General features: G+C 43.2%; 1 protein-coding gene across 4 annotated transcripts in view; it reads left to right on the top strand.

Annotated features, from left to right (window-relative positions):
• Positions 1-27,239, top strand: part of slc25a21 (solute carrier family 25 member 21) — a 196,604-nt gene that overhangs the window by 149,686 nt on the left and 19,679 nt on the right. For all 4 annotated transcript variants that reach the window (XM_071365363.1, XM_071365360.1, XM_071365362.1 and 1 more), the window contains 2 exons: positions 23,398-23,464; positions 26,398-26,457. In XM_071365363.1, coding sequence (XP_071221464.1) covers positions 23,398-23,464; positions 26,398-26,457 — 127 coding nt within the window. The remainder of the gene's footprint in view (positions 1-23,397; positions 23,465-26,397; positions 26,458-27,239) is intronic.

Here is a 27,239-nt window from a genome sequence, read left to right as displayed (position 1 = left end):
AGCAAAAACTGTTTTTTAGAAATGTTTGCAAAAAAAAAGATTTAAAAATACTACTTAAATATCACATGTTATGTAAGTATTCAGACCCTTTACTCAGTACTTTGTTGAAGCACCTTTGGCAGCGATTACAGCCTCGAGTCTTCTTGGGTATGACACTACAAGCTTGGCACACCTGTATTTGGGGATTCTCCTATTCTTCTCTGCAGATCCTCTCAAGCTCTGTCAGGTTGGATGGGGAGCGTCGCTGCACAGCTATTTTCAGGTCTCTCCAGAGATGGTCGATCGGGTTCAAGTCCGGGCTCTGGCTTGGCCACTCAAGGACATTCAGAGACTTGTCCCGAAGCCACTCCTGCGTTGTCTTGGCTGTGTGCTCAGGGTCGTTGTCCTGTTGGAAGGTGAACCTTCGCCCCAGTCTGAGGTCCTGAGCGTTCTGGACCAAGTTTTCATCATGGATCTCTCATCAGACCAGAGAATCTTGTTTCTCATGGTCTGAGAGTCCTTTAGGTGCCTTTTGGCAAATTCCAAGCGGGCTGTAATGTGCCTTTTACTGAGGAGTGGCTTCCTTATGGCCGCTCTACAATAAAGGCCTGATTGGTGGAGTGCTGCAGAGATGGTCGCACCTGAGCTCAATTTCAAGTCTCATAGCAAAGGGTCTGAATACTTATGTGAATAAGGTATTTCTGTTATTATTTGTAATACATTTGCAAAAATGTCTAAACCTGTTTTCACTTGGTCGTTATGGGGTATTGTGTGTAGATTGCTGACGAAAACAAGTGATTGAATCAATTTTAGAATAAGGCTGTAACGTAACAAAATGTGGGAAAAGTCAAGGGGTCTGAATCCTTTCCGAAGGCACTGTATCTAAGGGGAAATCCCTCAGTTCTGCCTCCGGGACAAGACTCGTGGCAATAAATGCCAACCTGCTGTTCATTAGGGAAGTTATCCAACATTTAGCTCAATTTCTAACAGAGAGATAAGTCCATGCTCGGTATCGAGTGCCATTTTGCTACATTTTCAGTAAGAGGAACTCACTCTGAGTAAATCTAGCTGAAGAGAAGTAGTACAACACATGGGGCCTTCCTTCTTCCTCTCACTCGCCATCCCTCTGGTAAAAGTGTCTCTCTCGCTCTTTCTCTCTTTCTCTGGTGAAAGTGTTTTTTCTCCCTCCCCTCTGTTCCTGTGACAGGGCAGTGAGACAGAGACAGTGTACAGAGCCAGGTGAAAGTGTGTGCCACTCAGCCTGTTTATGGACAGACGACAGCTTTATAGTGGATATAAAATTGATGTGTGAGCGTGTGTGTGCTGAGCAGCTGCCTGGTGACAGTTGGGGAACTTCTTTGCTGGCTAACAGCCCACAAACCCTGCTACTGTTGGTTTGTGTGTGTGTGTCAAATCAAATAAATTCTAATCAAATTTTATTTGTCACATGCGCCAAATACAACAGGTGTAGACCTGACAATGAAATGTTTACTTACGAGCCCTTAACCAACAGTGCAATTTTAAGAAAAATAAGAGTTAAGAAAATATTAGCTAAATATACTCAAGTTTAAAAAGTAACACAATAAAATAACATTAACGAGGCTATATACAGGGGGTACCGAGTCAATGTGCGGGGTTACAGGTTAGTTGAGGTAATTGAGGTGATATGTACACAGACGTACGGGAGAAGTGACTGTGCATAGATAATAAACAGCAAGTAGCGGCAGTCAATACAAAATTGTCCGGGTTTAGTCCCAGGTTCTTTAGCTTAGTGATGAGCTTTGAGGCCACTATGGTGTGCGCGCTCGCGCTCGTGTGCAAGCATGTGTGTGGGTGAATGTGTTTGAGTATGTGTCTGTATTACTATTTATTTATACTTCTCACTTTATCTACTTGTAAATAACCATTTGATGACATTTCTGCCAGCATCCAGTCCACACCCCTACCCCGTCAGTCAGCCTGCTGTCCTCCGCTCCTGTACATGCTACTCCACCACGTGGGCCTCTGTCCTCCCCACCTGTGGTCTGATGTCCCTCAGTCACCCTGCTCCTTACAGGCTTGGCATTCTGGGCCTATTCTGATGGAACCAGCGATCAGTCTATCTGCATTTTCAGCTAATTACAGTTGAAGTCGGAAGTTTACATACACCTTGGCCAAATACATTTAAACTCAGTTTTTCCACAATTCCTGACATTTAATCCTTGTAAAAATTCCCTGTCTTAGGTCAGTTAGGATCACCACTTTATTTTAAGAATGTGACATGTCAGAATAATAGTAGAGAGAATTATTTATTTCAGCTTTAATTTCTTTCATCACATTCCCAGTGGGTCAGAAGTTTAGATACACTCAATTAGTATTTGGTAGCGTTACCTTTAAATTGTTTAACTTGGGTCAAACGTTTCGGGTAGCCTTCCACAAGCTTCCCACAATAAGTTGGGTGAATTTTGTCCCATTCCTCCTGACAGAGCTGGTGTAACTGAGTCAGGTTTGTAGACCTCCTTGCTGACTAAGTTACACCAGCTCTGTCAGGAGGAATGGGACAAAATTCACCCAACTTATTGTGGGAAGCTTGTGGAAGGCTACCCGAAACGTTTGACCCAAGTTAAACAATTTAAAGGCCCTCCTGCAGCAAAGCACCACCACAATATGATGCTGCACCCCTGTGCTTCACGGTTGGGATGGTGTTCTTCGGCTTGCAAGCATCTCCCTTTTTCCTCCAAACATAACGATGGTCATTATGGCCAAACAGTTCTATTTTTGTTTCACCAGACCAGAGGACATTTCTCCAAAAAGTACGATCTTTGTCCCCATGTGCAGTTGCAAACCGTAGTCTGGCTTTTTTATGGCGGTTTTGGAGCAGTGGCTTCTTGCTTGCTGAGCGGCCTTTCAGGTTATGTCGATATAGGACTCATTTTACTGTGGATATAGATACTTTTGTACCTGTTTCCTCCAGCATCTTCACAAGGTCCTTTTCTGTTCTGGGATTGATTTGCACTTTTCACACCAAAGTACGTTCATCTCTAGGAGACAGAACGCGTCTCCTTCCTGAGCGGTATGACGCCTGCGTGGTCCCATGGTGTTTATACTTGCGTACTATTATTTGTACAGATGAACGTGGTACCTTCAGGCGTTTGGAAATTGCTCCCAAGGATGAACCAGACATGTGGAAGTCTACAATTGTTTGGCTAATTTCTTTTGATTGTCCCATGATGTCAAGCAAAGAGGCACTGAGTTTGAAGGTAGGCCTTGAAATACATCCACAGGTACACCTCCAATTGACTCAAATGATGTCAATTAGCCTAACAGAAGCTTCTAAAGCCATGACGTAATTTTCTGGAATTTTCCAAGCTGTTTAAAGGCACAGTCAACTTAGTGTATGTAAACTTCTGACCCACTGGAATTGTGATACAGTGAATTATAAGTGAAATAATCTCTCTGTAAACAATTGTTGGAAAAATTACTTGTGTCATGCACAAAGTAGATGTCCTAACCGACTTGCCAAAACTATAGTTTGTTTACAAGAAATTTGTGGAGTGGTTGAAGAACGAGTTTTAATGACTCCAACCTAAGTGTATGTAAACTTCCGACTTCAACTGTATATATAATTGTAATTATTTGTGTTTAATTGTTTCTCCCTCTGTGGTGTTTAACTGTATTACTCTTTTTCAAGCTTATACAGCCTCATTTTTCATTGATGTAGCGGTGTGCGTGTGTAAAATCCCTGGGGAAGCCAAGCCTGAAAAAAAAATGTCATATTACAACCTATGTGTTGTGATAATTGCGTTGTTTGTTTTATAACATGTTAGTTGATATGCCTTGACACTGTGATATATAGGCCTAACACCGTACACAACCCGTCCGCACGCCATCATGCGCAAATTGATACCAAATGTGATCACGACACGCAGGTTAATATATCAAAACAAACTGAACCAATTCTATTCATTTCTGGACAGGTCGAAAGTATTAAACATTTATGGCAATTTAGCTAGCTAACTTGCAGTTGCTAGCTAATTTGTCCTATTTAGCTAGCTTGCTGTTGCTAGCTAATTTGTCCTGGGATATAAACGTTGAGTTGTTATTTTACCTGAAATACACAAGGTCCTCTACTCCGACAATTAATCCACACATAAAACGGTCAACCGAACCGTTTCTAGTCATCTCTCCTCCTTCCAGGCTTTTTCTTCTTTGGACTTTAAATGGCGATTGGCATCTAACTTTCATAGTTACCACGACGACCGACCGACCAAACTCAGTTCATATTTCAATCACCAACATGGGTATAACCAATGAGGAGATGGCACGTGGGTATCTGCTTCTATAAACCAATGAGGAGATGTAGGACTTGCATCGTGTTCAGAGTCACAAATAGGAGTGACTTCTATTTTAGCCCTTGGCAACGCAGATGCTCATTGGCGCACGCGAGCAGTGTGGGTGTAATAATTGAATAACATGTATGTAAAAAAAAAAATTGCAACGCTCGCATTGTGGTCAGCATGGAAAGCAGAATAAATTCAACCACACCTTTATTTCATAACTAAAAGATACCAAAAACGATTTAGTCAAATCAACGTTAACTAAATATGTGGCTGTCCATGGTACTGATTTCTGTAGGTGGGTGCAAGTATAAAAAACATGTTGACTCACCCTGCTTGTAGAGAAATGCCAATGCCATCCTGCTCTCTTTCATGTTGAGGAAACGGTCTATGACTCTGTCATACACGCTTTTAGTTTTTGTTGTCCTGGGCTACTTGGCTAAAATGCTTGCTCGCTAGCCTAACTTCCTTTCATGGGCAACGATGCACCAGGCCAGCTAGATAAATTTAGCCTTCTACATCTAGCTACTTATTGAACTTCCATCCTCTCAGGCCAGTATGAATTTATGATTGGATCAGAATCGCCGTTATAATCATTTACCAAGAATTAAGTAAAACCACAAGCTAACTAGCCACCGGAGGACAACGACACAACAATGACGTTTGGCTTCTAAGGTGATGTGATTGGTGTGAAGCCAAATCCAAACTGGCTTCCCTTGACACTTTTTTTTATTGGTGCACCAGGACCAATGTTACTTCAAAGTGTTTTCGGCACTGAGCAAATTTCAGGTCTGCTGAGCGCAAACTTGAATGTGCAACTTTCAGCGCACGTTTACTGTGAACACTGTACCCACTTTAAGTTACAGTTTTAACATTGGCAAAGTAGGCTACTGTGGCTATTTGATCCTAATGTAGGCCTACTAGAGTGGCCTACCATTAAAAACAATGGAGAAAATGCGTCCCTTTAACATTTTAACATGGAAATAGCTGTTCTGTCATTCCGCCTACAGTAGCAGCCAATGTGTGCTGTTCAATGTAGAACTACATTCCATGAGACTTTAAAAAAAAACATGCAGGTCTTGACATTAACCTGTTTATCCACTTGTCCTTCAGACAAGGAGGTGACTGAAAATGTTGTGTTGTTTGATGCAAGAGACCACTTTACAAAATAAAATACATTATTACTCCAATAATAATTATTACAGAGAATCAGACAAATTATGCTACTCTCTGCCTATTGGCTACTTAGCTTATTCAAGCCTGTCTTAAAATACAACACTGCCCCTTTAAGACAAAAAAAAGCTCTTTACCTGACTCGTTTTTTAAATATGTCTAGAAATGTACACGTTTTGTGCTCTTGTAGGAAGCAGTCACTCCCCTATTGCTGACTACAAATTGGCTAACAACTCACTAACTAGCAAAGGATATGAACAAAAATGTGCAAACGTGGCTACATGCAGCTCTCACTTTGATCTCAAAACAAACGCATCTACTCGCAACCAATCATGCTGTTAACACAGTCCAGTTCAAAGTAAACGGCACAGATCCAAATGGTCTATTTGCATATAGGCCTACTGCATCTCTGATTGTTGCACCTGTCTGTACATTTTCTAAGTCAAGATCACTTTCTGAGTCAAAATGCTAAATTTACCGATCACATTTTTTTTTTCACTCGACTTAAAAAATGTAAAGTCTATGCAACATTAACCTATTAAAAACAGTTCTGTATCTATGAGGTTTATGCAGTAAGCCCAAATTTTACTGAGCTGCGCCTGATGGTTAGTCTCAGGGAGGGAGAGAGCAGCAGACTGAGGGTCCACCTCTCAACATCCCTCCGCTGAGGGGCCGCCTGTCAAAATCCCTCCACTCTCCCTTTCCTCCACTAATACTGACCAAAAAGGGACACTGTCTTCCAGCTGATGCACCGCATTATTTCTGTCTTATGCACAAATTAATGTTGTTTCTCCTATGAACAGAGAAAGTGTAAAGACCCAAGCCTCTAATGATAACAACGCAAGCCTATAGATACACTTTCCTACTCATTCATTACTGCTGCAAAAGTGTTGAATACAAAGTGTTGACAGTGCTGAGTAAGAACTTAAACATGAACTCACTCATAAAACCAGCATCTCTTTGCTGTATTCTTTGACAGTCTCTCCCTAGTCATGGTTGTAAACGTTTAGAAATCTCACAGTATCAACTTGGCTGCAGCTTCCTTTTATGCCTGTTTACTGCAGACACGGTAATCTTAGCCATCCGATTGGCCAGCGGTAGGCCTATAGTGCACTTGATTTCCTCTTCGGGTCCACCGGGAAGGCAGAGTTTGTACCTTCAGACACATGAAATGGTTCCAAATGGCAACAGTTCGCCGACCCGGCGCGCAGGGTTTCTGAATCGGCTCCCGTCAACAGCCCGAGATGAATAAAAAAACAGGAACACATGGCTTTATGGGTTGGGTTTATTACAGAAATGTTTGACGATCAACTAGGAATGCCTTGGATGTCGACCAGTCGCTCGCGATCGACCAGTCGCTCGCGATCGACCAGTTGGTGACCACTGCTCTAGAAATTCAATCTCGTGCTTCTCTCTGTGGGCTGATATTTCTTCTGCATGTCAGTCCCAGGGAGCTGCGTGGGGGGAGCTGCACGGTAGTATCGGCTACTGCACGCCCCCGCACGTGTGCAGTTTAGAGGGAACATTGGCCAGGACCATTCACAGCTGATCTCGCTCACTTCAGTTCAACGCTGATTTGGCTATTATTTTTGTATTTATTTTTTATCAAGAGAAGTCAAATCTCTCTCCAGATGAAATCTCGCGTCTTGTGACGGCCGGCCGCCCAACAACCTGCCCGCTTGACCCTATCCCCTCCTCTCTTCTCCAGACCATTTCCGGAGACCTTCTCCCTTACCTCACCTCGCTCATCAACTCATCCTTGACCGCTGGCTACGTCCCTTCCGTCTTCAAGAGAGCGAGAGTTGCACCCCTTCTGAAAAAACCTACACTCGATCCCTCCGATGTCAACAACTACAGACCAGTATCCCTTCTTTCTTTTCTCTCCAAAACTCTTGAACGTGCCGTCCTTGGCCAGCTCTCCTGCTATCTCTCTCAGAATGACCTTCTTGATCCAAATCAGTCAGGTTTCAAGACTAGTCATTCAACTGAGACTGCTCTTCTCTGTGTCACGGAGGCGCTCCGCACTGCTAAAGCTAACTCTCTCTCCTCTGCTCTCATCCTTCTAGACCTATCGGCTGCCTTTGATACTGTGAACCATCAGATCCTCCTCTCCACCCTCTCCGAGCTGGGCATCTCCGGCGCGGCCCACGCTTGGATTGCGTCCTACCTGACAGGTCGCTCCTACCAGGTGGCGTGGCGAGAATCTGTCTCCGCACCACGTGCTCTCACCACTGGTGTCCCCCAGGGCTCTGTTCTAGGCCCTCTCCTATTCTCGCTATACACCAAGTCACTTGGCTCTGTCATATCCTCACATGGTCTCTCCTATCATTGCTATGCAGACGACACACAATTAATCTTCTCCTTTCCCCCCTCTGATAACCAGGTGGTGAATCGCATCTCTGCATGTCTGGCAGACATATCAGTGTGGATGACGGATCACCACCTCAAGCTGAACCTCGGCAAGACGGAGCTGCTCTTCCTCCCGGGGAAGGACTGCCCGTTCCATGATCTCGCCATCACGGTTGACAACTCCATTGTGTCCTCCTCCCAGAGTGCTAAGAACCTTGGCGTGATCCTGGACAACACCCTGTCGTTCTCAACTAACATCAAGGCGGTGACCCGTTCCTGTAGGTTCATGCTCTACAACATTCGCAGAGTACGACACTGCCTCACGCAGGAAGCGGCGCAGGTCCTAATCCAGGCACTTGTCATCTCCCGTCTGGATTACTGCAACTCGCTGTTGGCTGGGCTCCCTGCCTGTGCCATTAAACCCCTACAACTCATCCAGAACGCCGCAGCCCGTCTGGTGTTCAACTTTCCCAAGTTCTCTCACGTCACCCCGCTCCTCCGCTCTCTCCACTGGCTTCCAGTTGAAGCTCGCATCCGCTACAAGACCATGGTGCTTGCCTACGGAGCTGTGAGGGGAACGGCACCCCCGTACCTTCAGGCTCTGATCAGGCCCTACACCCAAACAAGGGCACTGCGTTCATCCACCTCTGGCCTGCTCGCCTCCCTACCTCTGAGGAAGTACAGTTCCCGCTCAGCCCAGTCAAAACTGTTCGCTGCTCTGGCACCCCAATGGTGGAACAAACTCCCTCACGACGCCAGGTCAGCGGAGTCAATCACCACCTTCCGGAGACACCTGAAACCCCACCTCTTTAAGGAATACCTAGGATAGGATAAAGTAATCCTTCTAACCCCCCCCCCCCTTAAAAGAGTTAGATGCACTATTGTAAAGTGGTTGTTCCACTGGATATCATAAGGTGAATGCACCAATTTGTAAGTCGCTCTGGATAAGAGCGTCTGCTAAATGACTTAAATGTAAAAATGTAAATGTAAATGCTCGCTGGCTTTCCAAGCATTCAATGCTACGGGCAGCAACAATATCATACTCTTTTTGACCAGACAGCATAGATGGGCTACACATACAGAGACAGGGGGGCGCTGTTTCGTTCGCTTGGATGCTTTCTCCGGTGAGATACATTCAGCCTCTTGTGAATTGAAAGACATTTATGAAACACTGCGAGACAAAATATATTCATTATTTTGTATGTTTTTTTTTTCTTGGTCATTATTTGGGGAAGCCTGGCTTCCCTTGGCAACCATGAATACATGCCACTGGATGTATGCTATTAGTCAACAGTATTCTTCCCTTCCTCTTAATTCACTCTGAGCACAAAAACCCTTAGCTGAATGCTCTAAATACATTTTGATGAAATTTATGTCAGTATTTGAATGCTCCCTTGTATAAACTATTTTGTTTTCATGTGTCCTGTGTGTATATTTAAAATTCGTGTTGGGTCCACTGATTTCAAACAGTTGGAGTATATTTCTGGTTCTTCCTCCAGTTCTCTGTCTTCTTAGCTAACGTTACTGTTTCAATTTAAACCTGATCTTATATCAATAGATTAAGCCCTTCCTCTTAATTGGGACAAACAAAAATGTAACTTCTGTGGTGTACTGGTTCACACATTTACCCCTCTAAGTTTAAATCCTGACATGGGGGAGGGGTTTGACAAAAAGAGACAGGTTTTTATATTAAAAGTGATGGGTGATGATGACAGATTTACAGGGTGAGAGGAGTGAGGGTAGTCGGAAGAAGCCTGATGGTTTTCTGCGATCAGATTTTGACGGTAAAAAAAATTCGAAGCTAAATACAGCAGCCCGTGTCATGATTGGATGTCGGCGAGTCTGACATTTTTGGTCGAAAATGACCCCCCGAATTCTCTACAATTATGAATTATCGGTTGCGCAACCTCGACCGATGAGCTATAGCTTTAGCCTAGTGGTTAGCGCTTTGGGCCAGTAACCCGAAAGGTCGCTAGGTCGAATCCCCGAGCCGGCAAGGTGAAAAATCTGCCCACGTGCCCTTGAGCATGGCACTTACCCATAATTGCTCTAGGGTCGCCATTGATAATAACAGACCCTGGCCGTGAACACACTCTAGCTCAGGGAGATGTGCAACAACAAAAACATTTCCAATTCATACGTGTATTAATACACTTGTGCATGTGTGAAATAGGAGAAATATAAGCACCAATCAAATTATTATCTCTTTTTTTTTTTGGCCTCCTTTTTCTCTTTTCTTTGACAGCAGCTTTTCTCTCTTCTCTATGGGAAATTAGTCTGTGGGGTCTTCAATAACACTCTGTAATTGTTATAGTATTTCTAAACGGTATATTACAGTATTTCATGTGCTTATCTTCAGCAGCCGCATATTATCCCCACGGAAAGCAGCTCTTCTCCCTCTTCTCTATAGACCAATTATCAGTGTTAGTATATGTTAGCTGAGTCTGTAATCACTCTCCAGTAGCTAGTACCAAGATCACCTCCAGGCCTAACCACTTAGTTATAATTTATACAAATACTACCAGGGCTCCACTGTTGTGGAATTATTATTAAAAATAAACGTCTCTTGTCGGTTCAGGCCAGGACTGAGCTAACACCGAGTTAACACTCTGTCTCTCTGTCTGTCAGTCTCAGGCCGTGGAGGAGTAACATGAAACCCTCAGCGCCAGCTTGGCAATTAAGCTAAAAGGGAAAGCAAAGAAATGAAAATCTTCCCATCTGTAACTCAGTTCCTAAAACACTTCCTTGGTTTTGATAATGGAGGAATAAAGGATGTTGTGCAGAGAAAGGGGAAGTCGCACGTTACGGGTATTACTTTTAGCATAGAAATACTGTATCTACATTGACTAAATGATTACTGTGTTAAATATGTAAAAATGATGAAGTAATAGTCCGTTTCCGTAAAAAATGTTTATCTGTTCCCTGTGAGTGTGTGTGTATCTGTATATGCAAGTGGTTGTGACTTGTACGGCTGTGTGAAATGCCTCAGCGGCACTCATCTTGCTGCGTTGTGTGGCGCCACGTCGTTCGGCTGAGTGCGGGAGCAGGGAGCATGCTTCATTCATCTGCTAAGTGGTTGTGTCTGGAGCTGAACAAAAAAAAACCCAGCCACTATATTTTCAGCCTTCACATTATAACAGCCTCTCTCTCTCTCTCTCGGACAGTATATTCTCAGCCTTCCGATTCAAACAGCCTTTCAACCAGCCAGCCAGTATATTCTCAGCCCGCCCCTCTCTCCGTTAGCCAATATATTATCAGCCCTCAGCTAGATTCATGGCTGTGTCACCCTGCATGAGGGGCTTTTTAAAGTCCTGTGGGTTAACCACCTCCAGAAGCTCTGATATCCTTCTCCTACTCACTCCCCTCAGGTTGCCCGGCAGTACCAAATCACCTTCCTGATTCTCTGTTCTACTTCCTCCTCTTCTTCATTTACTTTAGTTGGGCTTGATTGAGCTCGCCTGGCGCAATCAACCCCCCAAAATATTCCCACATTTATTACATTTTTTATTTCACCTTTATTTAACCAGGTAGGCAAGTTGAGAACAAGTTCTCATTTACAATTGCGACCTGGCCAAGGTAAAGCAAAGCAGTTCGACACGCACAACAACACAGAGTGACACATGGAGTAAAACAAACATACAGTCAATAATACAGTAGAAAAATAAGTCTATATACAATGTGAGCAAATGAGGTGAGATAAGGGAGGTAAAGGCAAAAAAAAAGCCATAGTGGCGAAATAAATACAATATAGCAAGTAAAAACACTGGAATGGTAGATTTGCAGTGGAAGAATGTGCAAAGTAGAAATAGAAATAATGGGGTGCAAAGGAGCAAAATAAATAAATACAGTAGGGGAAGAGGTAGTTGTTTGGGCTAAATCATGTAAACCGCACGCATCGGGGGCACTCCAGGCAGTCTGAAACCAAACACTCAAAGTATTTGTAAGATCTCAAATAGTATTTGAACCCAGGTCTATGCAATTCAGTGGTTTCATATGAACAGTTGGTGGGTTTACTGGTTGTGTCCGATTTTAGTTGTAGATGACCTCTAGAAGAACCGTGTTTTTGTGACGTAACCTGACCAGTGTGCCTCGAGTCCTATTTGTGCTCCCTTGGGATTCTCTTCCAGGCAATGTCAAGGTTAAAACGGTCACTGGGGAAACAGCAATATTTTGCAGATGAAGCATGCAGGTTGTTTACTGGTTGTTGAAGAGGGAGAGAATGTCTTGCTTGTGACCCTTCCTATTTCTCATGGTACAGCAGGTGTGAGACCCAACCAGAGCAACATTAGCCTATTCAACACATTATTCAAGGGCTTCTCAACCACAAATACTGGTCGTTGTCGACAAGATTTATCGCATTGCCACAATTTATTAGCACTCTTATCTTGTTAACCGCATCTTGTTTGTCATCTTACAAGCTCCATTGCCTGATTTGACTTGTTTCTCACTTTGCGTTGTCATTTTGAACATTTAAAAACAGACGGATGCTATGAGTTTAGGAAGGTTAAGTTTTATGAAAATCGAAGACAAACCACTGACTATGTACGCTCTCTGTCACACACACACACACACACACACACTGGCCAGCTGGGCCCACAGTAGCCGCCGTAGCCGTGGGAGAGAATTTGTTTAGGGAAGCCAAAAAGGGACTTAGTGTGTATTTTACATTTAAAATCAAATCAGGATTCAAATGAACCTCGGTCACGTGAGCTCTGAGTTTGTCTGTAACAAATGTCAGTCCTCCTTTCTCACCTGGTGGCTATGTCGACTGACCACACCCGGGAAATCTGTGGTGGACATTTGCATGGACGAACAAGACACAGACCGGGGTCTTCCGCCCTTCTGTCTATGTGAAACAATTGGTAACATTTTACTACGGATGACAAGTGTAACCCTTTATTATGGGCTTGCAAGGCTTTGTGAGACTTGTCATGAGCGTGTCTTTCCTCCCTTGTAAATGTCGTATTGTCATCTCATAACGATCCCGACTAAATAACCGCCATTTTGAGCAGTTACAAAAGTTTTATACCTGTCGGTTTCAAGTGTTGCCAAACAACCCTACTAAACAGCCATCCATTTTGAGCCCAATTATAAGAGGGAGAGGATATAGCCTACAGAATGTCTTAGAGTGTATCGATACAGAACACATGTATGTGTGTGGACAGGGAGGACAGGACGGTGTAGCCGGCGTGACTGGTGGTATAGGAACCCCTGCTTCTCTATTGTGGAAACACACCTCGGGAAGACAACACACAGAGATGTTATCGGCTGTTTGGCTACAGGTGTCAATATTATGAGCCACAGCTCATTCTGAAAACACACATTCAAATGGGGGGGGGGGGGCACTCTATTCCATCAACACCTGAGGTTTTTATTAAAGACTATCCAGCCTAGTAATCAGTCAGTATCATAGAGGTCATAACATCGGGGTTGTTGCAGGTGGCAGTAACTGTACTTCCTCTAGTTGTTTATGCAGGTTTCACACCAACTACCATCCCGTGCATAATGATCATACATGCCTTACAGCTATTAAAAGACAATGGCCGTCATTTAGCAATGCAAATGGGCACATGGTTTATCAATTTCAAGTAATCAGGCGGGCAAATGTGGCTGACCGTCACGAAAGGATTCCAGAACTTGATATCTTCTGTGGAGCTTTCATTTCCATTCCGAGAAACAAATTTCACTGCAAACCTCAGATAGGATTAATGTTACAATAGTGAGCCTTGAGTAGAGTGTCTGTTTGAATGAATAGGGTTATCATCCCAGCAATTAAATAGGTAAGATTGGCTTCCAGTGCAGCATTGTGACAAAGACTGGTGTCAGGTTCACGTTTATATAACTCGATCGCACAGTTTATTTGCTTATCAGACAACTGACTGAGGTCACTTTTAGCATACCTAAACCAGCACTTCGTTTTAGGAAGCAACTCTATATATTGTTATCCCTAAAGAGGACAATAATACTATATTTCAGTTAAAAAGCCAATCGGCTGTTGAAACTATAACAAACTGGTGAAAAGCTGAGGGATGGGCATGGAGAAATGTAACCACTCTCAAATTCATAAACTAAGCGATGGATGCAAGGACTGAACATTCATGATATCAAAATTATCTTTTTAGCTGTGTTTTGAGGCTAAACAGTGTTTGTTTACATTTACAATGTTTACAGACATTGGCGTAAAACGAGCTTCTATTTTGGGTTCTGATGTGACAGTTGAACTAAGCTCATGAGGCATTTATAAGGTATATTCTCCAAGAATCAATGTATATATATCATTCATTTATAAGTCAAAAAATGGATGTAGCAACTCCAGATGTCCCTTTTTAAGGTTGATTTGAGAAAATAATGCACTTTTTTTGGTTTGTTTTATTGAACAATAACACAACACAATAAAAGTAACTATACAGACAAGAGTACATGAACTTCAAAAGAAAATGTACATTTGTCAACAAGTATTGTATTTTGGTACCTATACTACTTCTTTGTTTTCACATTTACTGATGATTTCCACCCAAAAATGTTCAGTTGTAAATTAAATAGGGGTTTGTTCTCCACCCGCTTCATCTTATGAATTAAAGAAACTTCCAAGAAAAATAAGCTAATTAACTATGAAAATGTAATTGGGGTCCATATCTGTTGGTTCAAAATATCAGAATATTCCAAATAAACATGAAGGAATTAAGGGATTTCCCTTAAAGTGGAACTGACCACGTTTTAGCAACATGATATCTTAATAAAATCTGGTTCGTATACACCCCCAGACAGAATATGACACATACTTTTACATTTTCTGAGAACACTTAGATACAGTGGGGCAAAAAAGTATTTAGTCACCCACCAATTGTGCAAGTTCTCCCACTTAAAAAGATGAGAGAGGCCTGTAATTTTCATCATAGGTACACTTTAACTATGACAGACAAAATGAGAAAAAAAAGCCACTAGCCACTTTAAACAATGCCACTTAATATAATGTTTACATACCCTACATTACCCATCTCATATGTATATACTGTACTCTATATCATCTACTGCATCTTGCCATCTTTATGTAATACATGTACCACTAGCCACTTTAAACTATGCCACTTTATGTTTACATACCCTACAGTACTCATCTCATATGTATATACCGTACTCTATACCATCTACTGCATCTTGCCATGCCGTTCTGTACCACCACTCATTCATATATCTTTATGTACATATTCTTTATCCCTTTACACTTGTGTGTGTGTATAAGGTAGTAGTTGTGGAATTGTTAGGTTAGATTACTTGTTGGTTATTACTGCATTGTCGGAACTAGAAGCACAAGCATTTCGCTACACTCGCATTAACATCTGCTAACCATGTGTATGTGACTAATAAAATTTGATTTGATTTGATTTGGAAAAAAATACAGAAAAACACATTGTAGGATTTTTAATGAATTTATTTGCAAATTATGGTGGAAAATAAGTATTTGGTCACCTACAAACAAGCAAGATTTCTGGCTCTCACAGACCTGTAACTTCTTCTTTAAGAGGCTCCTCTGTCCTCCACTCGTTACCTGTATTAATGGCACCTGTTTGAACTTGTTATCAGTATAAAAGACACCTGTCCACAACCTCAAACAGTCACACTCCAAACTCCACTATGGCCAAGACCAAAGAGCTGTCAAAGGACACCAGAAACAAAATTGTAGACCTGCACCAGGCTGGGAAGACTGAATCTGCAATAGGTAAGCAGCTTGGTTTGAAGAAATCAACTGTGGGAGCAATTATTAGGAAATGGAAGACATACAAGACCACTGATAATCTCCCTCGATCTGGGGCTCCACGCAAGATCTCACCCCGTGGGGTCAAAATTATCACAAGAACGGTGAGCAAAAATCCCAGAACCACACGGGGGGACCTAGTGAATGACCTGCAGAGAGCTGGGACCAAAGTAACAAAGCCTACCATCAGCAAGGGCATTGAAGATGAAACGTGGCTGGGTCTTTCAGCATGACAATGATCCCAAACACACCGCCCGGGCAACGAAGGAGTAGCTTCGTAAGAAGCATTTCAAGGTCCTGGAGTGGCCTAGCCAGTCTCCAGATCTCAACCCCATAGAAAATCTTTTGGAGGGAGTTGAAAGTCTGTGTTGCCCAGCAACAGCCCCAAAACATCACTGCTCTAGAGGAGATCTGCATGGAGGAATGGGCCAAAATACCAGCAACAGTGTGTGAAAACCTTGTGAAGACTTACAGAAAACGTTTGACCTCTGTCATTGCCAACAAAGGGTATATAACAAAGTATTGAGATAAACTTTTGTTATTGACCAAATACTTATTTTCCACCATAATTTGCAAATAATTTAATTAAAAATCCTACAATGTGATTTTCAGTTTTTTTTTTTTCATTTTGTCTGTCATAGTTGAAGTGTACCTATGATGAAAATTACAGGCCTCTCTCATCTTTTTAAGTGGGAGAACTTGCACAATTGGTGGCTGACTAAATACTTTTTTGCCCCACTGTATGGTTGATTTCACGTTTTAATAAATTCATAGAATGTTGGGAATGACGTATAGTAGCCAGTAGCTAACTAGCTAACATTAGGTTATGTGTTTTTAGCTTGCCAAATAACTAACTACATAAATGGATACGCTAGCCCAGGGGTGTCAAACTCAGTCAGCGCATGCGCATTATTGAAATAACAATGAATTCGCCGGCCAGACATGTTTTCATAAAACGAAACTGCAACTGCGACCCAAACTGGGCATTGTTTTATTTGAAAAAATGTGGCCCTTTATAATGTCCAATTATGTACATGTATATAGTATTTGAACATTACAACAAAATAAGAGATAAATCAGATTTGTCAAGCCTTTGCTGCTATGCTTGCAGATGTGCATAATATGCTGCGACCCTAATCAAAAAAAGTATTTAACAACTCCAAATAACAAGTTTTAAGGTTTAAACTTATAACATGTTTTTCATTTTTTTGCACTGCATGGATCACTGGTGCGGTTGAATGCACCATTGCTGTGTGATGCGCTCAAAATGTCTTATAGTTGAGTAGCCAGCCAAGGCTACTGCTCAAATACTGCTTTATTAGGCCTACATGTTTCTCCTTTGCATGGTGTTTTGTTGCAGGTTTAGTTTTTTTGGTTATTCATTGTCAAGCTTTAAAAACTGAAGCCGGACTGCAACATTTTAGTATTCTAGCTAGGACTGTTGCATGTGTCTGTACACTTTCCCTCCACTGCGCGGTAAACGGGACACGCAAAAGCAGCGCAATTTGAAGTTGAATTCCCCAATGCAAGCGCATCAGGCTGTAATTTCAGAAATGAGATGACTCATTTGTACTCGCTTGTGTGTCCTATTCGGCCCGCGGGCTTATTCGCTACGTTATGACTGACTTGTGATCATTTGATTGTATTTTGTTTAATTGTATTTACATACCCAGCCTTATTTACAGTCATCTGTTTTTGTTCTAAATATTGAGTCAAACTGAAACAGTGCAGTCCCGAATGGGGCGAGTCAGCAAACAATGTTGCAGGCCAGTTGTGATTTACAACCTGATAGCAATATTTTTGGGACTACCAAGAAATGTATCGGTGAATTATATTAATCATGCATTGAAACGTATCCATCTATTCAAATCAAATCAAAATCAAATCAAATTTATTAGTCACATACACATGGTTAGCAGATGTTAATGCGAGTGTAGCGAAATGCTTGTGCTTCAGTTCCGACAATGCAGTAATAACCAACAGTAATCTAACCTAACAATTCCACACTACTACCTTACACACACACACAAGTGTAAAGGGATAAAGAATATGTACATAAAGATATATGGATGAGTGGTGGTACAGAACGGCATGGCAGATGCAGTAGATGGTATAGAGTACGGTATATACATATGAGATGAGTACTGTAGGGTATGTAAACATAAAGTGGCATAGTTTAAAGTGGCTAGTGGTACATGTATTGCATAAAGATGGCAAGATGCAGTAGATGATATAGAGTACAGTATATATACATATGAGATGGGTAATGTAGGGTATGTAAACATTGTATTAAGTGGCATTGCTTAAAGTGGCTAGTGGTACATTTTTACATAATTTCCATCAATTCCCATTTTTAAGTCAGTATGTTGGCAGCGGCCGCTAAATGTTAGTGGTGGCTGTTTAACAGTCTGATGGCCTTGAGATAGAAGCTGTTTTTCAGTCTCTCGGTCCCTGCTTTGATGCACCTGTACTGACCTCGCCTTCTGGATGATAGCGGGGTGAACAGGCAGTGGCTTGGGTGGTTGTTGTCCTTGATGATCTTTATGGCCTTCCTGTGACATCGGGTGGTGTAGGTGTCCTGGAGGGCAGGTAGTTTGCCCCTGGTGATGCGTTCTGCAGACCTCACTACCCTCTGGAGAGCCTTACGGTTGTGGGCGGAGCAGTTGCCGTACCAGGCGGTGATACAGCCCGACAGGATGCTCTCGATTGTGCATCTGTAGAAGTTTGTGAGTGCTTTTGGTGACAAGCCGAATTTCTTCAGCCTCCTGAGGTTGAAGAGGCGCTGCTGCGCCTTCTTCACAACGCTGTCTGTGTGGGTGGACCAGTTCAGTTTGTCCGTGATGTGTACACCGAGGAACTTAAAACTTTCCACCTTCTCCACTACTGACCCGTCGATGTGGATAGGGGGGTGCTCCCTCTGCTGTTTCCTGAAGTCCACAATCATCTCCTTTGTTTTGTTGACGTTGAGTATGAGGTTATTTTCCTGACACCACACTCCGAGGGCCCTCACCTCCTCCCTGTAGGCCGTCTCGTCGTTGTTGGTGATCAAGCCTACCACTGTAGTGTCATCCGCAAACTTGATGATTGAGTTGGAGGCGTGCATGGCCACGCAGTCGTGGGTGAACAGGGAGTACAGGAGAGGGCTCAGAACGCACCCTTGTGGGGCCCCAGTGTTGAGGATCAGCGGGGTGGAGATGTTGTTACCTACCCTCACCACCTGGGGGCGGCCCGTCAGGAAGTCCAGGACCCAGTTGCACAGGGCGGGGTCGAGACCCAGGGTCTCGAGCTTGATGACGAGTTTGGAGGGTACTATGGTGTTAAATGCTGAGCTGTAATCGATGAACAGCATTCTCACATGGGTATTCCTCTTGTCCAGATGGGTTAGGGCAGTGTGCAGTGTGGTTGCGATTGCGTCGTCTGTGGACCTATTGGGTCGGTAAGCAAATTGGAGTGGGTCTAGGGTGTCCGGTAGGGTGGAGGTGATATGGTCCTTGACTAGTCTCTCAAAGCACTTCATGATGACGGAAGTGAGTGCTACGGGGCGGTAGTCGTTTAGCTCAGTTACCTTAGCTTTCTTGGGAACAGGAACAATGGTGGCCCTCTTGAAGCATGTGGGAACAGCAGACTGGGATAAGGATTGATTGAATATGTCCGTAAACACACCAGCCAGCTGGTCTGCGCATGCTCTGAGGACGCGGCTGGGAATGCCGTCTGGGCCTGCAGCCTTGCGAGGGTTAACACGTTTAAATGTTTTACTCACCTCGGCTGCAGTGAAGGAGAGCCCGCAGGTTTTGGTAGGGGGCCGTGTCAGTGGCACTGTATTGTCCTCAAAGCGGGCAAAAAAGTTGTTTAGCCTGTCTGGGAGCAAGACATCCTGGTCCTCGACGGGGCGGATTTTCTTTTTGTAATCCGTGATTGACTGTAGACCCTGCCACATACCTCTTGTGTCTGAGCTGTTGAATTTCGACTCGATTTTGTCTCTGTACTGAGACTTGGCCTGTTTGATTGCCTTGCGGAGAGAATAGCTACACTGTTTGTATTCGGTCATGCTTCCGGTCACCTTGCCCTGGTTAAAAGCAGTGGTTCGCGCTTTCAGTTTCACGCGAATGCTGCCGTCAATCCACGGTTTCTGGTTTGGGAATGTTTTTATCGTTGCTGTGGGTACGACATCGTCAATGCACTTCCTAATGAACTCGCTCACCGAATCAGCATATTCGTCAATATTGTTGTTGGACGCGATGCGGAACATATTCCAATCTGCGTGATCGAAGCAGTCTTGAAGCGTGGATTCAGATTGGTCGGACCAGCGTTGAACAGACCTGAGCGCGGGAGCTTGTTGTTTGAGTTTTTGTTTGTAGGCTGGAATCAACAAAATGGAGTCGTGGTCAGCTTTTCCGAAAGGGGGGCGGGGGAGGGCCTTATAAGCGTCGCGGAAATTAGTATAACAATGGTCTAGTGTTTTTCCAGCCCTGGTAGCACAATCGATATGCTGATAGAATTTAGGGAGTTTTGTTTTTAGATTAGCCTTGTTAAAATCCCCAGCTACGATGAATGCAGCCTCAGGGTGTGTGGTTTCCAGTTTACAAAGAGTCAGATAAAGTTCGTTCAGGGCCATCGATGTGTCTGCTTGGGGGGGAATGTATACGGCTGTGATTATGATTGACGAGAATTCCCTTGGTAGATAATGCGGTCGACATTTGATTGTGAGGAGTTCTAGATCAGGTGAACAGAACGACTTGAGTTCTTGTGTGTTGTTATGATGATCACACCACTTCTCGTTAATCATAAGGCATACCCCCCCGCCCCTCTTCTTACCGGAAAGATGTTTGTTTCTGTCGGCGCGATGCATGAAGAAACCAGCTGGCTGCACCGACTCCGTTAGCGTCCCTTGAGTTAGCCATGTTTCCGTGAAGCAGAGCACGTTGCAATCCCTGATGTCTCTCTGGAATGCTACCCGTGCTCGGATTTCATCAACCTTATTGTCAAGAGACTGGACATTGGCGAGTAGTATGCTAGGGAGTGGAGCGCGATGTGCCCGTCTCCGAAGCCTGACCACGAGACCGCCACGTTTTCCCCTTTTTCGGCGTCGCACAGGGTCGCCGGCTGGGATCAGATCCATTGTATTGTGTGGAAGGCAAAACACTGGATCCGTTTCGGGAAAGTCATATTCCTGGTAGGAACGATGATGAGTTGACGTTAATCGTATATTCAGTAGTTCCTCCCGACTGTATGTAATGAAACCTAAGATTACCCGGGGTACCGATGTAAGAAATAACACGTAAAAAAACAAAATACTGCATATTTTCCAAGGAACACGAAGCGAGGCAGCCATCTCTTTTCGGCGCCGGAAATATTCTGCCAACAATGCCTTACCATATGTCATGGAATTCTGAGTCAAATAGAACCTATTTTTAGTCTGTTTCATATCTGCAAAGTAGTTAAAACGCTGTTAGTTCCACTCTAAAATAAAGTATTCTAAATCTTCTGATTTGAGAAAAGTTTATTTTCCAGGTGAGATGAGGGCAGTGGAAAGGTAGGACCCTAAATGGCATGTAATCCAGGAACGGAAACAAGGAGACAGCCAGTGCTTCAATAAGTATCAGATATTCAACTTGACACCAGAGGTCTCTTGGAATAATCTGAACCTGTCCCCTAAATGCAAGCAGGTGAGGACCATGTTTACTGTTATACTTAGGTATAAAGATTTAGACCTGTTCTACCTGTCTTGATTTGTTTGCGGCAGTCGGTCAATTTGGAGTGAAAGGGAAGGGCCAGTGGGGTCCTTGTGGAGGTTTATACAGTGTTACCTACAGAGTAACCAACACATACCTGGGTGCAAATACTATTTCAAATCTTTCAAATACTTTGAGTGTTTGCTTTGGAATGCCAGGTGGGTAGTGGTTGCACTTTTGGGATGTTTCTATTGGTTATATTTCATTAGGCAAGCTTAATCAAGCACAGGCAGTTTTAGAAATGATTTCGAATGGTATTTTAACCTAGGTCTGAACCAGTGACCTAAAAGGATGTGGTATACGTTCAGGATGTGATATACATTCTGTGTGCAGTATGTTGTCACATAAGGACAGGTGTGGAGGAACTGCTAATTCATACAGTTCTGAAATGTGCATATGTAACTGATGTGAAATGGCTAGCTAGTTAGCGGAGTGCACGCTAATAGCGTTTCAATCGTTGACGTCACTCGCTCTGAGACCTTGAAGTGGTTGTTCCCCTTGCTCTGCAAGGGCCGCGGCTTTTGTGGCGCGATGGGGTAACGATGCTTCGAGGGTGGCTGTTGTCGATGTGTGCAGAGGGTCCCTGGTTCGAGCCCAGGTAGGGGCGAGGAGAGGGACGGAAGCAATACTGTTACACATACAACACCTTTTTGTGCTTCCTTTGCAGAAATAGATAACATACGTGTCATTCCATGTCATTTTTGAAGGCCACTTCACACAGATTGTTCTGAAATCGTTTATGTAGGTAGAAACAGCTCAGATTAGCATGCCTGAAACATTATTTTGTTGAAAGTTAATATGATCTCTGAGATATTAAGCTAATGTGATTGCACCCAAATTAGCAATTTTTATTGAAAGTATTTTTTTATCGGATTCCTCATGTCTTACTCATTATTAGGAAGAATGATGGTCCAAATCGGATATTAAATATTGAAGATTTTATGAATCCTGTAAATTGAAATAGACCATTTGGGTGCAATCAATTAGCTTAATTTGTCAGAGATCAAATTATATTTCAACAAAATAGTGTTTCAGGAATGCTACTCTTATCTGTTTCTAACTTGGGAAACGACTTCAGAACATTCTGAGATGGTGGGTGTCCATACTCTTTCTTGTGCTTTTTAGGTGGAGAAGGTTTCCCATATACAGTACATAGGCATGATTGACAGCGGGGTAACATAAGCACAGTTTGGACCACTATCAACCAGTATATTCCACGTAAAGAGCAATACTAGTTCCCATCCTGACAGACACCTCGTTAAGTTCGCTGATGACACTGACTTCCTTGATCAGCCTGTTGCATGTTGACGAGGACAAACATGGCCCGGTCCTAAATGACTTTGTAGAGCCGGTGTGACGATTCACACCTGGTCCTCAATACCAACAAGACCAACGAGATGTGCGTCAACTTTAGGAAGCGTACAACACCTACCTCTGCAACATCTGTCAGAGGTCAGAATATAGAGATTGTAGTGGAATACAAATACCTGGGTGTCCTCTTGGACAATAAGCTTCAGTGGAGTAAATGTACAGACCTGATCTACAAAAAGAGTCAACAGAGATTGTACTTTCTCAAAAAGCTGGGATCTTTTAATGTTAATATACTGTACTATACTGACTCTGTTTTACAAATCTTTCACTGAGAGTATTTCAACTTTTTGTATTGTTTGTTGGTTTGTTGGCTGCCACTGTCAGCCAGAGAAATATGCTGAGAAATATTATCACCGCAGCAAGCAAGGTACTTGGAGTCAAACAGACAAGCCTGGATGAGATCTTAAAGGTCAGGGCCCTCCGCAATGCTCACAAAATCATTTTAGACCCAAGTCACCCCCTGTAGCCGGACTTTGAACCAATCCCCTCTGGACGCAGGTATAGTGCACTCCTCAGCAGGAAAAACAGAACTACACAATAATTTGTGCCAGGTGTGATATCCCTCCTAAACAGCTCGGGCTAATGTTCCTATCGACCTAGTAAGGCCAGCAGGCTAGTCTCTTTTTATTGGTATGTAACTGTTATGAAAGTTGTATTGTCAATTTGTACTAGTTTTCATGTTGTGTCATGTCTAATGCTCAGTATATTTTTCTCTCGACAGTATATATGGCTTCTATAAGGGGATCCTCCCTCCAATCCTGGCTGAGACCCCAAAGAGAGCAGTTAAGGTAAGGCACAGGAAGTGCGACGCTATTCGCCACATGCATGGTCAACGCGTCAGGTGGCGTCACCCCTACGCAATGCTCGTCACTCAGTGCAGGTGGAATCGCCGCGCTCTCTGACGTAAGACAACGCAACACATGCCCACTAGAGCTGAGGGTGAATCACCTGTGTGACAACACAGTAGGTTGTGTTCGTTAGGGCCCATCATAGCAAAACATTTCGCAATGGACCACCAAAATGAGGGCTTGTTATTGGACAAGTTCAAATAGTACCTCCCTGTTTCACTCCATTTCCGAGTGTTTTCTCCCATTTCATGCTGAACACACCCCGGCTGGAGTTCCACACTTCTACTGTGTGAAAATCTTCCCCAAGCGTGCTCGCTACTGCTGACAACCAGGGAACACAGCACACACAACCTCCTCTGGGTCACTAGTTCTGGTATCTGCTGCTGCGTTTGCCTCTGGGAATAGTAAAGTGTTGTGATGGTGAGACACATGCACACAAAGACACACAGCAGCGCCTCTCTCTGTCAGTGCCAGGGTACAGAACGTGCCATGGTTGTGTTCATTAGGCACCAAATGGAAGAAAACGGATGAAACCGGGAGGGACTACACCTGAATTTGTCCAATAAGAAATAAAAACGGTTGTTTTCCGAGGCAAAGCATTTCCCCTACCTCCCCCTCCTTTTGTAATGAGGTGTGTGCGTGCGTGCGTAAATACTCTCATCGAGGAGACGGGCGAATCACTTGCCGAGCTAGAGCTGGCTGTGCGATTGTAGGGGGAAATTCAAGTGAATTATAGGGAAGATTCACCCATTTTTTAAATTTTATATTGTTTTTGTACATCTCATATGTACAAAACTCATCGTACCGGCTGTATATCTGCCTGCTTGAACAGCGAATAGCTCAGATACACATAAAACTAAATAAATGACCCCGGGAATAGATAGAACATCAAAAACAATATAACATTCAACATGGGTCAATCGTTCCTTTAAACAGCAGATGTAATGACCTCTGCAGGGCTTTTTGCCCTGATCTCAGATAAACACATCTACTAATTTGTCGCCGGGCTGATGCTCCTATTTCATTGCACATGAAATACAGGAAGGAGATAGGAAGTTATGCTTTTTGTGCCTCTAATTGAGGCCTTGAGCATCACAACCCACAAATCACTCTCCTTAGGGATGGTATTAATATAGAGCAACCCCCATGGACTGCCTGTTATTGGTTCAAAGCTTGTTCAAAAGTATACAGTGCCTTCAGAAAAGTATTCACACCCCTTGACTTTTCCCACATTTTGTTGTGTTACAGCCTGAATTTTAAACGGATTAAATTGAGATTTTTTTTGTGTCACTAGCCTACACACAATACCCCATCATGTCAAAGTGGAATTGTGTTTTTCAATAAATGTTTTACAAATTTAATAGAAAATTAAAAGCTGAAATGTCTTGATGTCAATAAGTATTTAACCCCTTAGTTATGGCAAGCCTAAATGCGTTCAGGAGTAAAGATTTGCTGAACAAGTCCCATAACAAGTTGCATGGACTCTGTGTGCAGTAATAGTGTTTAACGTGATGCTTGAATGACTACCTCATCTCTGTACCCCACACATACAATTATCTGTAAGGCTCCTCGGTCGAGCAGTGAATTTCAAACACAGATTCAACCACAAAGACCAGGGAGGTTTTCCAATGCCTCGTAAAGAAGGGATGGGTAAAGATAAATGAATAGTGAATATCCCTTTGAGCATGGTGAAGTTATTAATTACACTTTGGATGGTGTATCGATACACCCAGTCACTACAAAGATACAGGCGTCCTTCTTAACTCAGTTACCGGAGAGGAAGGAAACCCCTCAATTGTGACTTTAAAACAGCTACAGAGTTTAATGGCTGTTATAGGAGAACTGAGTATGGATCAACAACATTGTAGTTACTACACAATACTAACCTAATTCACAGAGTGAAAAGAGGGAAGCCTGTACAGAATACAAATATTCTAAAACATGCATCCTGTTTGTAACAAGGCACTAAAGTAATACATTACAAAATGTGGCAAAGCAATTCACTTTTTGTCCTGAATACAAAGTTTTATGTTTGGGGCAAATCCAATACGACACATTACTGAGTACCACTCTCCATATTTTCAAGCATAGTGGTGGTTGCATCATGTTATGGGTATGCTTGTAATTATTAAGGTTTGGGAGTTTTTCAGGATAAAAAAGAAACGGAATAGAGCTAAGCACATGCAAAATCCTAGAGGAAAACCTGGTTCAGTCTACTTTCCACCAGACACTGGGAGATTAGTTATCTTTTCAGCAGGACAATAACCTAAAACACAAGGCCAAATCTACACTGGAGTTGCTTACCAAGAAGACAGTGAACGTCCTGAGTGGCCGAGTTAGTTTTTAATTAAATCTACTTGAAAATCTATGGCAATACCTGAAAATGGTTGTCTAGCAGTGATCAACAACAAATTTGTTGATCATTTTGAAAATAATAATGGGCAAATGTTGCACAACCCAGGTGTGGAAAGCACTTAGAGACTTACCCAGAAAGAGTCACAGCTGTAATCGCTGCCAAAGGTGCATCTACAAAGTATTGACTCAGGGGTGTGAATATTTATGTAAATGAGATAGTGTATTTTCAATACATTTGCAAAAATGTCAAAAAATATGTACTTACTTTGTCATTATGGGGTTGGATGTGGTAATGAATCCATTTTGAATTCAGACTGTAACCCAACAAAATGTGTAATAAGTCAAGGGGTATGAATACTTTCTGAAAGCACTGTATGGGTGCATCATAGTGGGAATACATGTAAGTGCCAGTTTTCCCACCATTGTGTGACTGTGTGTGTCTTTATGTAATGAGTCTGTCTATAACTTCCTCCTCCTGGCTTGGACACCTCATTTGTTTTCATCTCTTCTCTCCATAGTTCTTTACCTTCGAACAGTACAAGAAGCTGCTGAGTCTCACCGGTCTGTCCGCTGGTCTAGTAAGTTACACAAACACATACACACACTCAGACAACTTTGTGCCGGGCTTTTTCACTTCAGATTTTCCACGCACAAAACAAAAGCACCCAAGTATATCTAACCCCATCACTCAAGCCCCGGTAGATGGATAGCTGGATACCCACTGACTGACCGTCAACATTCCTACCTTGACAAAGACTTTTCTTCTGGCTGACTGTGTGAGTCAGATGTGTAACTGAGACAGAGTCACCTCTACAAGGAATGACCCCGCCTCCACACCCAGCATCCATTCGGCTGACAGATGTGTGTCAGGTGGGATTTCTGTGTGATGGATGGCCTACCTGTGCTAGCCTGTACCTGTACGCACTTCACAATGACTAGCCTAGCTGTACCTGATCTGGCACTGCGTAACTACCGCAGCGTGTTTGCATAGCCATCCACGGAGAAATGTTTACCTGTCCCATCAATCACTCCTCTCCCCCCCCTCCACCCCCTTCAGTCTCCCTAAGCGGCCTCCACCTCTCCTCCCTACCTCCCCCTCCTCTCTAAGCCTCCCACAACCAACCCCACCCTCCCCTCAGGCACTGTCTGTGTGGTTATGTAATGTAACGTCATTAGTAGTGAATTAGTGGGTGGGTGGGTGAGGGACGTGTGTGTGGGGTGGGGGGGGTGTTTGTGTGCTCGCCCCAGGTCAGGACCCATCCTCACAGACAGACAGACGGACAGACTCAGCCACTTCTTCCTCACTACCTTCTTATTGCTGTTATTCCTCCCTCCTTCATCATCAATCACACTGAGGCTG

Source organism: Salvelinus alpinus, chromosome 25 (assembly GCF_045679555.1).
Source record: "Salvelinus alpinus chromosome 25, SLU_Salpinus.1, whole genome shotgun sequence".
NCBI lineage: Eukaryota > Metazoa > Chordata > Actinopteri > Salmoniformes > Salmonidae > Salvelinus > Salvelinus alpinus.
The sequence above is the reverse complement of the archived record's forward strand: the minus strand, read 5'-3'. Positions and strand labels throughout refer to the sequence as shown.